The 13025-nt window shown below is 46.1% G+C and overlaps 1 protein-coding gene across 1 annotated transcript in view; it reads left to right on the top strand.

The window, feature by feature from the left end:
- The first annotated feature begins 242 nt into the window (after window positions 1-242).
- Window positions 243-13025, top strand: part of MB21D2 (Mab-21 domain containing 2) — a 115939-nt gene continuing 103156 nt past the window's right edge. The window contains exon 1 of the mRNA XM_025913989.2: window positions 243-500. Within this exon, the coding sequence (XP_025769774.1) occupies window positions 290-500 (211 nt within the window). The 5' untranslated portion in view covers window positions 243-289. The remainder of the gene's footprint in view (window positions 501-13025) is intronic.

Here is a 13025-nt window from a genome sequence, read left to right as displayed (position 1 = left end):
GCCGGGGCCAGGGGAGGGCAGGGACCTGCAGCATCGGGGCCCGCGTGGGGCCGCAGGGAAGGGTGTCGGGGCCACACACGCACCCTCGCTGCAGTCAGCTGCTGCCGAAGCCCGGACGCCCGGAGCGCACGGAGCCGGGACCGCCCGCCCAGACGCCCGCCCGCCAGCCCGCCCACGGGCCGGGGCCGCAGCCAGGGAGCCGGCAAGGGGAGGAGGCCCGGGGGGGGCGGGGTGGGGGGCGGGGGTGGGTGCTGCCGCCGCCGCGGAGCTGCTACTCGGCGCGTTTTGCATGAAGATGGCGGCTCCCACCGCCAGCAAGGCAGCGTCCCTGGGCTGTAACAACAAGCCAACGTTCCCGGAGCTGGATTTCAGGTCGGGAGCTCGGGTGGAGGAATTGAACAAACTCATCCAAGAATTTACGAAGCACGACCAGCGGGAATACGACGACCAGAGAGCGCTGGAGATTCACACAGCCAAGGATTTCATCTTTTCCATGCTGGGTAAGCAGGAAAAAGGGGGAGGTGTGTGCGTGTGTGTGTGTGTGCGCGTGTGTGTGTGATGAGAAGAGGGGTAGAGAACCCATTCCCCCTTTCTCGCACTCTCTCTCCTTCTGGCTTTCCTTCCCGGAGCCGGGTGCCTGTGGTAGAACCCATCCCTGTTCCGCTCTTCCCTTCTTTCTCGCCGCAAGCCGAGCTGCCTTCCTTAGTATACTTTGCGCCGGGTTCCCTTCTAACCCCGTTCGCTGGCTCTTTTGTTAATTTCTCACCGGCCAGGGGCTCGTAGGCAGGTGAAGAGTTGGTGGTGAAACCTCGCCCTGTTGGGGGGAAGCCCCTGGAAACCGCGCGGTCCAGGTGAGACCCCGAGGCGCCTTTCGATGAAGGGATTTGGCTCCGGAGGTTCGGACCTGCGCCTTCCGAACGCCGACTCTCGGGTCCTGGCCAGAGCCTGGGGCGCGGAGACCGCGCAGGGCTCTGGCTCCGCGCCCGAGCGACAAGTTGCTTCTCTAGTCTTGCGGCGCGGCGCTGTCATGCCAAGCCCCCGGTGACCAAACTTGTTGGGTGTTCCCTAGTAACCCGCTCGAGTAGGCTGGGCGCCCGGAGTTCCTGCAACTTTGATTTGCAAATCGACTTCCCTTTGAAGCGCTCGGAAGCATTTCCTGTGCTTCTCCGGGGCTCTTGCAGAGGTCGGAATTCCTCACTCCCAGCTCGTAAATGACAAGGCTCTGAGCTCCGACCCCAAGAAGCGCCAGCCCCCTCCTCTTTGTGTAATTTCCCTGCGCTGGCCCAGAGAGGCGCCCTTAGTTTCGAATCCTGGAGACCTCGGGGGTTAGAATAACGCCGCTACTCCCACCCTCAAGCCGGGCACCTAACAGGTCCCTCAACAGATAGTCGGATGGTGTGTAAAGGGGAATCATGAAGCCGACCTGGAGAGCAAATCCCCCCTCAAGTGTCCTGTCGTTCGAATTATTACTGCTGAGGTACATAGCGTGAGTGTCCGCTGTTGGGGGCTTCCTTCCACGTAGCTTGCAGCCCCACCAGTGCAACCTTGGGGGCATGCAGTACGTGGCCTGGCCGTTAACGTTTCGCAGAACTGGGACTCGAGTGTGGCGCTGCCCTAACACGGGGCTCTGTGCCCTCTACAAATACGTCCTCAGCCAGTTTCCCAGGTCGTGGAAAATCTTATTGAAAAAGGGCTTGAGGAAAACAGCGCTTTTTGCCTTCCTGCTACCATTTACTTGGATGTCAGCTGGCTGGCTGTCGTTGCTGGTGCTATCATGGGGTACCTTATTCCCTCATTTTCTTGCTCCCAGAGCCCAAGTCCAAGTCGGGGCTAATACATATTGAACGTGTGGGGGGCTGGTAATAGTAACGCTTTGGGAAGTTGGAGAAAGTCTGTGGAAACTTGGGGCTGGATTTCACCCTTTGCTCCATGCTGCCCAAGCGGATCCTAAATTGTGTAGGAGGTTGAAAAGCTCCCTATTGAGATACTCGACCATTCAACTGTTTAGAAGAATTAAATGTATTTCTTTCCTTTTTTTCTTTTTTAAACAACTCCCTAACCTGGTGGGAGTGAGCTTCCAGATCTGAAAACAAGTACAGTGATTGTCAGGAGGGTGGGGATATGCAGAGAAGGCTCAGGGCAGTGATTTCAGCTGCTTAATCATGGCCTTTCTCTTTGACATAAATAATGGAAGTCTGCCATTGTGTTGTTACAGCCCCCGCATCAATTCCGATGTCTCCTGCTCTAGACTGTTTTCTAGAGAAAGGTGCTGGGTCACCATCACTCAGGATAGTCATGGAACAAAAAAATGGGTGGGTGTGGGGAGGGGTAAGTTTAACTATACCCTGCTCATTAGGAGCTTCTCTGCTAACCCCATGGCAGAGACACTGATTTAGCAAAGCCTTCACCCAGATGTGAAGGGTAAATGATTCTGGGGTGCTTCATATATACATGTGTTTAATGTCACCAGAGGCATTGTGTTGACAGGTAAGCTAAATTCCCTTCTATTCCTTTTTATCCAGTTGACCTTGCAAGGGAAGGCTTTCTTGCCCCCCTGGGAATTTGCTATTTCCACCTGCAGGAGAGAAAATTCAGGAGAGTGTCATTTAAGCCTTTTGCCCCTCTGGACACTAGAAGGCAGATGGCCAAATGAGCTTGCCTGTGTGTGGTGCTGCATTCATTTGTGAGTTCCTTGCTTTCCTTTAATGAGGTGCTGGCTGCTCTAGACAAGTGAAGGTTTGGCGACAGCCAGGGTCCCCGTGTGGATTTACTTTTTCTAAAGCGGATTTTCGCTTGGCTTAAAAAACAAAATCTCTTTTTGTGCACTTTGTTTCACTTGCCACACAGCCTTGAGTCTTTCATGAATATGCAAATGAGGTGTCTTAATGACCCTCAGCTTGTTAAGGTGTCACTGGGGTGGCACCAGGCCCTTATTTCTGGTAGGTTTTTTTTTGGAGGGGGGGTGACTCCTCTTGGCTTTGTTCTGCTTCTGTCTGAGCTGGCTGTACCTGAGGATTGTTAGCAGTTTAAAAACATTATCCCCTCACACAGAATGAAACAGTAGAGGAATTTGGTGCAAGCCCCTTTAGTGGAGCTGTGGATAACATTACTTCTGGTTTTAGGCAGCTGGGGGAACAGCCTCTCTCTGTCTATAAGATTGTTAGTCTGAACCCTAGCCCCCTTCTCAGGCCCTTTTTGTTCTGTCTAGTTTGGAGGCAACTTTATGCAGAAGAGTATAGTGGTGGTAGGTAGTTGTCATAATCAGTGACCTGTCAGCACCAAGAAAGTCCATTGTCCTATCAAAGCAGGGTTCTTAATAGGCCTTGGGGTTAATCTGAGCCTGTTGGCGGTCATTGTGGTCTCTGTGAGCTTCCTGACATTCTGTGTTTGTACAGAGATTCTGATTCCTTTGAGGCAGATGTTGGCTGGAACCATCTAGACTCACTCTTAATTTCTCTACACCTTGGTCTTTTAGGAGAATGATTGCTGTTATTATCTAGTTAATATTTGAGAGCCCAGATTGTGTGAGAGGCTGGCAGTGCATAATAAACACCATTTATCAAAATTCAGGGAAATTGCCAGAGTTCATTAATGTTTTAATAATATTTGGTATTTGCATAATGTCTCTGCCAGCTCTTTTGTTATCTTCATTCCCTGGTGAGGTTAGATGGAGACTGGTTGTGTCCCCATTGAACAGATGCAGAACAGGAGGTATGCAGGACCTATAGAAGCCAGGAAGGAGCCGAGCGGTCACTTACCCTACAGTCCAAATGGTAGATACCGTGGCATAGTTATTAGAATAGCTCTCATTTACTGATTGCCTTCTCAGGGCCAGGAACTTCGCACAGTGGTAGGAGTAGGTATTGCTTTCCCATTACACAGATGAGGGTATTGAAATTTACTAGGGTTAAGACGCATCTAGGGTCTCATGGCTAATAAATGGTACTGATAATGCTCAAACTCACAACAGCCTGCCTCTAATAAGACATATTCCTCTTCTCTACTGGAGAAACTATTAAGAATAAATGCATTAAGTGCAGAGTACAGGCTTTGTTTACAAAAATTCCTACCTCTTCTTTTAGGATTTTGTTTCTGATTTCAGCTATAGTGTTAGGGTGATCCAAGCAGCGTCTGAGCTGATTTCTGGAACAGTCTGAGTTCAAGTATTTTATTCCATAATAAAGTCACTTGTTTGAATTTCTGGTTGAGAAAATAATGGCCATTATAATAAAATGTTAAAATCTGTAGTTCTGGTCGTAGTTCTAGTCTGCCTCTTTGCTAGTGGGGTGGTCTTAGATTTTTTGTCTACTAAACATGGGTAACGGTAATGAATCATTTCTGAATTGCGTGTGAATGTGAAGTCACTTTGTAAACTGAAAAGGAATGTATACATTATTTTATTGTTTATTTAAAGACATGGGCATTATTCAAAAATCTAGTGAACTTAACCTGGAATTATTTCTGCAGGTTGGTATTAGAACTAGGGAGCACAGTCAGAGGCAGCCGAGGAGAATATAGGTTCTGGCTATAGAAGGCATGATTAATTCTAACATGCACTGCCATTTTTTAAGTTCATACCATGCTCTGGCCATGGTGCTAACTACTTTGCATAAATCCATTAATTTGTGTTATTTTGTTCCAAAAACTTTGTGAGGATAAATATTATCATGCCTGTGCATTTAACATATACTTGCCGATTGTTATACTGCTTGCCAAACAGGATGCAGGGTCCTGAGGGATTGCATAGTGAGTAGAGACTTTGAGAAATTCCTATGGGCCCTTGGAGACCCCTCCCTCTTCTCCTTTGCCCACTACCTGGAGGAAAGTGGTTAAGTAGTTTGCTGGCTCTTGTCTCCTTTTAGGTCCATAAATACATTGTAGCCACCTGAGAATCCTACAGTGTAGTGCTTCTGAGTTGCTGCCAGATCTATCATATTTTTAAGTACTTTCTGTGTCTTCAGAGTAGACCCTTTTGAAGCCCCGTCTTTCCAGTGTTTGAATGTCATTTTTCTCCTAATGAATATATCCAGCAGTATTTATTGAGGGAGTTTATTCTGCTGTTGCTTTGTGGGCCCCCAAGTCTTGGTAAGTCCCTTAGAGTTCTGGTCACTAATGTGCTGTATCGGTGTAACAGTCAAGATTGTATTTGAAGTCTGCTCTGGTGCTGAAAGTATTAGGCATCTAGGTCAGGGAGAGCCCTCCGACCATTTATCTTTGCTGCTCGTTGGGGTTGGTTTCAGTTCTCCCTCTGTGGTTCTGGGCACTGCTGACCTTCATCCTTGACAGAGGAGCCCTAAAACTGTTGATGATTTCTGAGTCCCCCTTGATGCCTTGTTCTGTCTGCTACCTATTGGATTAATGCATCGCTTGTGATTAGACTGGACCCCTTATGTTTACACAGAAATATTGGATTCTTTCTTGTCAAACTGAGAACTTGTTATTGAATATTAGCTCTTTAGACTCTCCTGCAGCTTTTTTTTTTTTTTTTTTTTTTTTTAACAATTTGGAATCTCTGGTCCCCTTTCAGACCTATTGAATCAGAATCCCTAGAGATCTCGAAACTGTCTGATCAGCACTCTGACATCCTGTCCTGTGTGAGGCCTGATGCCACTCATTTTCCATCCACCAGAGCTGCCCCTATGCACAACGAACATGATCCCAGTTGACTGGAGGCTAGACCCAGGCTGCTGAGCCTAATGGTGGATATCTCCTGCTAGTTCTTTTTTTTTTTTTTTCAACGTTTATTTATTTGTGGGACAGAGAGAGACAGAGCATGAACGGGGGAGGGGCAGAGAGAGAGGGAGACACAGAATCGGAAACAGGCTCCAGGCTCTGAGCCATCAGCCCAGAGCCTGACGCGGGGCTCGAACTCACGGACCGCGAGATCGTGACCTGGCTGAAGTCGGACGCTTAACCGACTGCGCCACCCAGGCGCCCCTCTCCTGCTAGTTCTTGTAAACGGAGTCCTTCCACTTGGGACAGAGGCAGGGAGGCATGGCGATTGAGATGATTAGGGTGTTCACTCTGCACGAGAGGTTGTGATAGGGCTTTCCATCATTGTATCACTGAATCGCCACCATAACCCTCTGACGTCAAGAACTACAGGGGAAAATTCGGGAACTTCCCAAGTTTACCAACAAGGAAGTGGCATAGCTGGGACTTCACTGGAGTCAGGCTGCTGCAAAACCCTTGCTTTTGACAACGACACTACTCACTCTATGGTCAGGAGTGGGAGGAGACCTGGATGCTGGCCCTGACTCATTCAGTTATTTGCTGTGTGACTTTGGGCAAGTCACTTAGATTCTGAGCCTCAATTTCTGAGTATGTAAGCTGGGGTTAATCATTATAGCTATATCCTGTGTTCAGGTGCCTTCACTTCTGGATCTGAAAACTTTTGTGCAGGACAAAGGACGTTTCTAAATTCTGGTACCGGCTCTGTTTTGTACTGTGTAGTATGTGTGTTTCCCTGAGTAAGTCTCCTAACCTCTCTGGAACCTCTTTTTGCCCCTTTTCCAATTATATAATATACAAAGAATAAACTAAAATCATTCCTCAATTTGAATCACTATTAATATTTTGACATGCACTTTTTCCCTAGACATGTATGTTTTTACACACACTTATACCCACTCATCCTTACATGCACACAGTCTTATATCTTACAGATACATGATTTCTCTGGGTAAATTTATCCATATTCTGTCATCTACCACACTTTAAAAAAAAATTATTTCTTTTTATTTTGAGAGAGATAGCAAATGGAAGAGGGGCAGAGAGAGAGGGAGAGAGAATATCCTATGCATGCTCTGTGCCATCAGCACAGAGTCCGATGCAGGGCTTGAACTCACGAACATGAGATCATGACCTGAGCCAAAGTCAAGAGTCTGCCCTTCACCAACTGAGCCACCCAGGTGCCCTGACCACACTTTAGAAAAAGGAGTTCTAAACTAAAACCTGTGGACAAATGTTCTCCTAGTTTCTTCATTCATCTTTTATTTCAGGAGATACTGTTTGAGAACTTAAATCACATTCTGTGATTTAATAATTGGGGACGTTGAACCTTGACATTGTCGACTTGTGAGGATTTTACCTGCCTTTCACCGCCATCTTCTCTCTTTGTGTTTGCATGTTCTGTGTGGTCACAGAATACTACCCATATTTCTCACTTCCTTCCTTTGCCTAGACTGTTTTCTCTATGAGGATTTCTTAATCTAGGTCCATGGAAGTAATAACATAGAGTCTGTGAACTTGAATGGAAAAAATTACATCTTTATTTTTATTAATGTCTAACTGAAATATAGCATTTTCTTCCATTATAAAAGCAGGTAATAGATCATAGTGGTATTAGCAGTACCTCTATTTTTTCCTTTCTTGCTAATGGAAATCAGATATTTTCATTTCATGTTAGAATCCTTGCAGATATCTCAAAAAATTCTTTATCGCTGCTTTGAAATTATTGTGTCTCTTAGACTTGCTGCTAGGTTTTATTTAATGCATTAATAAAGTCACATGTGCTCTATCACAGATTTACTTTTTAAATGTATATTTGTGCTTTAATATTGATTTTCTATAGGGGCACCAGGGTGGCTCAGTCGGTTGAGCATCCAGCTCTTGATTTTGGCTTGGGTCATGATATTGATGACCTCAGGGTCATAAGATTGAGCTCCAGTGTCGAGCTCTACACTGAGCATGGGGCCTGCTTGGGATTCTCTTTCTTCCTCTGCCCCTCCTTTGTACGTGCTCTCTCTTTCCCTCCCTCCCTCTCTTTCCCTCTACCCCTCTCCCCCACTCTTGCTCTCTCTCTCAAAAAAAAAAAAATATATATGTATATATATTATACATATACATAAATATACATACACACACACAGGGAGAGAGAGAGAGATTTTCTTTAAAGCCCTATGTAATTTTATCATTTTCATCTAAATATACTATTTTTGCAGGTGCCCATAGGCTTCACCAGCTTGTCAAGATAATCTGTTCACAGAGACAGTTAAGAGTTTTAGCTCCTTTTTTTAAAAGTTTATTTACTTATTTTGAGATAGAGAGCATGCATGCAAGCAGGGGAGGGGCAAGAAGAGAGAGGGAGAGGGGGAGAGTGAGAGAGAGAGAGATCAAGAGAGAGAATCCCAAGTAGACTCTGCTCTTAGTGCAGAGCCCGACATGGGGCTTGATCTCAAGAACCTTGAGATTGGGACCTGAGCCAAAATCAAGAGTTGGATGCTTAACTGACTGAGCCACCCAGGTGCCCCAAGAGTCTCAGATTCTAAGCAACGACACTTTACCTCTGCTTTGTCTTCTTCTTCCAGCTCCAGCTCCAATGCCACTTGACTCATGAAGCTTTCCTAAAAGTCTCCAAGGAGAAGACAATTTACCTTGCCTTTGTGTTCTCCTAACACCTGTCCCCTTTTATAGCCCTCAGCATGTTCTTCCCCATGCTAGGTTAAAGAATCCAAGGCTTATTTATCTTTGCAGCATTCAGTGGCGTCAGGTACACAGTAGCTGCTCGCAGAGTGTTAAGTGATTTGATTTCTGTGTGAAGCTTCAAGGAGTGAACACTTTCTGACGTTGTCTCTGAATCTTCCCTCCTGTAAAGCCATGCTAAATCATCTTTTCTGGAGTCAAGGAAATCTTGATCTAATCTTTTTATTTAGTAGGAGAAAAATCTAGAAAAGCTATTTTTCTAGATTCCAAGAATAGTAGCCTTAAGACTGATTGCAGGGCAATTTAAGAAATGTCCCAACTGATGGCTGTAGCTTATTGAACAGAAGCAGCAAACAGTGAGTTGTGGGAATGTCCCTTTCCCTGTAGACCCTGACTGTTCTTCCACAGCCATCTGGGGTAGTCATGGAACACCTGTATGTCTGCCTTTGGGGCTTTACAAAATGCAGAGAGGGGTGTAAGTCCTCTTTCCCAGGAAGGTGTTTCCTATGCTTATCAGTCAACCTCCAGATGTCTGGATGCCAAATTCTAGCAATTCTTTATTTTTTTATTTTTTTTAATGTTTATTTTTGAGGCAGAGAAACACAGAGCATGAGCAGGGGAGGGGTAGAGAGAGAGAGCGGGACACAGAATCCGAAGTAGGCTCCAGGCTCTAGCTGTCAGCACAGAGTCCGAACATGGAGCTCAAACTCACAAATTGTGAGATCATGACCTGAGCTGATGTCGGATGCTTAACTGATTGAGCCACCCAGGCGCCTCTCTAGCAATTCTTTATTATAAACGGCCATTATTTGCCATCCATAATAATTTAACCATAGTGCAGTGCTTTATAGATTACAGTACATATTCATATTTGATGTGGTATAGTATTATTCTCTGAACAGTCCTTTGAGAATGGTTGTGTAGGAAGTATTAGCCCTCATTTACAGATTGGGGTCCTGAGACTCTGGAAGGTGTTATCACTTAGTTGGAGGTCCTAGCGTAAGTTGTAGAACAGGACTCAACCCAGATCTCAAGTGTCTTTTGTTATAGCACATGGTCTACAAAGAGGTCGTGTGCATTCCTACCTTTAGACATCTAGGGGTTCTGGGGTGAGTCTGACAAGGGCAAAGGTGAGTCAGACAAGGGCAAGGGTAGCCATTTTCATTCTTCTCTGGGCTTTTCTGCTCTCCCCTTGGGCCAAGGATATATAGTGAGAGAGGCTTGCTGAGATTGGGATGGGTAAGTGCATGCCCCATGGGTATACATTCTCCAGGTCTGATTGTTAGGCCTTGCCCAACTGGTTCTTAGGGTCCGTGACAGTGTTCACAACAGACCTGGCTGAGTACTTACCAGCTGAGTAATCTCTTTAAGGACATTCGTAATTATGCTGTTCTGTGAGGCTCTGTCTCTAGGAAATAGCTGTTTTTTTATCCACTTAAGTGTCTTTTCATAAATGCCCTCTGCAAAAGATAAAGAGACAGATAACTAGGTACAGCGTCGCTATGAACAAAGCTAACACTGGGAGCTGTTGTTCAATTTGTCTTTTTAAAATATTTTTTCCTGAACACAAGAAGACATGATTACTGTTTGTAAGTTAAGTCAGCAATAGGAGGTGGTATAAGTTTTGCTTAGATTTTTGTTTCTTCTAACTAGTGTTTGAATATCTACAGGATGTATTGAATGGTGTAAGCATTCATTCATAAATTCATTCAACATATGCAGGAGTGCCTACCGTGTCCTAGTGTTAATTACTGTAGTGCAATTACTATGTAAGTGCACAGAGTGGTGAGTAAGAGAAGCGAGGTCACTGCCTCCGTGGGACTGATGTTCTCTGGGGGATTCAGCAAGATTTAAGCATGCCAGTAAATAGGGATGCACGCTATTAAAGAGGAACAGTATGTTATGACGGAGGGTATAACTGGGTGGGATGGAGTGAAGAGTCGGAGAGTAGAGCTCTGTGAAGCAGAGACATTTGAAATGGGAAGATAAGAAGGAGCCGACCATCCGAAGCAAGCCTATGTAAAGGAGTATTCTAGGTAAACAGAACAACATGTGCAGAGACCCTTAGGTGGGGGTAAATTGGAAAGAAAGCAGTTTTCAAGGCTGCTTAAATTATAGCAAGTCTGATCTGGCCTCTGCAAGGAGGACTGGTCTCTGTTCAGATTAGGCCTGAGGTGGAAAGAATGGGTTGCCCACCTTGGAATGTAGGGAGCTTCCTACAGGTAGAGAGGTTTTTCCAGGTGGACCCGCCCTTTGGCTGGGCACTTGCTTTCCGTATTCAGGGATTAGGGGGAGGGGGACAATGTAGAAAGGTTGGATTACAGGTCCTCAAAAGGCCCTTTGTAGTTGTGTAGATTCTCTGATTTCACCTCTGATAGCCGTAGGCTAGAAACAGTGAGTCCTATATTAGATGATTTATGGGTCAAACTGCAGTTTTCATGGGCTAATAATAAGCCCTTCTATGTATCTAGTCCTCCACAGTTTACAAAATACTTCCATATGCATGATCTCATTTTGACTGCTCACAACAACCCTCTGAGGTAGGTGTTTTTTGTGTGTCTATTTTAACGTAGGAAGAAACCCATGAAACCCATGGTCGAGAGAAGTTAAGTAATTCACGGCCATTAAATGGTTCAGGTGGGATCCACCTCGAGGCCTTGGCAACTCACCCCAGATTCTTTGTATTATGCTAATTCTAAAAACCTTTCCCCCTGCCCCCACCCCCTTGTGTCTCAGGATGTGGAGGGGGTAGGATTTCTGCACCAGGGAGGCCCTGCAGGGTCAGGAGGAGGAACCCAGCCAACGGACTGCAGGTCCGCACGTGCCTGTTATGGGTCTTCAACTTGTAAGCACTTTCTAGGCGGCTTCAAGATCACCCTGTTAGCAGCCACAGCTGTTCCTCATAGCAGCTGCTTGTGCGGATTGGGTTGTGATTAATAAAGGAACTCAACAGTTTGTTCTTTCAGCTGTGCCCTTGGTGTGCACAGCCTGCTTTCAGAAAGGCTCTGTTTCGGATTCGGAACAACACAGCCCTAACGGTGCACGGTGCCTGAGGGACTCCTGACCCTCCCGTGAGAAGGGGTGGTCCCTCCAGATCAGGGCTGGTGGGCCTTTGGACCTTGGTCTCCGAATCAGGGATGCTGGGGTGCAGGGTGGTGCACAGGGGTATGGGATCACACTCAGCCTCTTGTCTAAGGGTGGGGGGGGGGCGGGGCGCTGCCCCTAGATGCCTGCCTGGCCTGTCATTCCTTGCTGCAGTGCTGCAGCTGGTTGAAGCAGATTGCCCGCCCCCCTCCCAGAGTTTCTCCCACAGTAGGTCTGGGATCCGGCCTGAGAAAGGCATTTCTACTAAGTTTCCAGGCGATGCAGCTGCTGCTGGTCCAGAGTCCATACTTCAAGAACCAACGCTGGGGAGCCAGGACCGATCAGACTTTGGAAGTTTTAAGACACCCGGTGATGGATCTGGATTTTTACATGAAATCTCCAGATTTTTAAATATTGAGATTAAAATCAAATATTAAAGGAACATCATGCGGTTTAAAACTGGAGGTCAAATAGTACACTGTGGCTGCCAGCATATCACCTCTGATCTGAATACTTTCAGAGAAATTCATGCGCTGTCTGCTCTGGAAACTGAGGCCCAAGGAGGGGCAGTAGTTCATCCATAGCCTGCAGCTAGTTTGGGGGCAGAATCTTGACTAGACCCCAGGTGACCTGTCCACCTGCTGTGTGTGTGTGTGTGTGTGTGTGTGTGTGTGTGTGTGTGTGTTGGTGTTAGTCCTAGTATACTGTCTCCCAAATAAATTTTCCCTTTGAGCGGAAACACTGTATAACTTTGAAAATAATAATCACACTGAAATAATTTTTTACCGAGTTCCAGGCACAGTTCTAAATACTTTATACTTCATGTGTGTTAACTTAGTTAGTCCTAACAACAAACCTATGAAGAAAGGTTATTCTTCCTATTCTTATTTTCTGATGAGCATTCTAAAGCACAGAGAGGCTAAATTTTTGCCCAATGTCACAGAGTTACTGGTAGTGTCAGGATTCGAACCCCAGAAATCTAGCTTCAGGCAGAGAGCAGCAAATCATTACGAACCTTCTTTTGTATTTCATTAAACAAACAAACAAAAAACCCTTTCCTCCTGCAAAATGGAAATCACTGTTGGGATATTACAGTTTTAACTAATGCTGCTAGGAAACTTAGAAATTAGCTGGCCTGAGTTCCTCCCTCCCCCGTTTTACAGAAGTGGAAATGGAGGCCCATAAAGGAGAGGAGACTTAATCATCTTGAACACTGATTTTACTTTTGGGCAGAGTGGAGGTTAGGTAAGTGTCCAACAAGTGACTGGTTCCTGAGAAAGGTGCTTACCCCTGAGATGGGTCACTCAGTAGCCTTTGCTCCTGAGGAAGGGTCTGCCTCGGTTTGAAGGGAGGGTGAGGCACTGAGAGGGCTGTGCTTTAGGCACAGAGTATTCCCTTGCCCCAGAGCCACCTTGTATCATTTGGAGGTCTCTTAATTGCTATTAGGTGAAGGATGCTAAATAAATAACCTCACGGGCACAGTGTATTTCTGGTCTGTCGTGTTTGCCTTTGTCTTT

This window comes from Puma concolor, chromosome C2 (genome assembly GCF_028749965.1).
Source record: "Puma concolor isolate L17-30 chromosome C2, mPumCon1.1.hap2, whole genome shotgun sequence".
Classification (NCBI taxonomy): domain Eukaryota; kingdom Metazoa; phylum Chordata; class Mammalia; order Carnivora; family Felidae; genus Puma; species Puma concolor.
The sequence above is the reverse complement of the archived record's forward strand: the minus strand, read 5'-3'. Positions and strand labels throughout refer to the sequence as shown.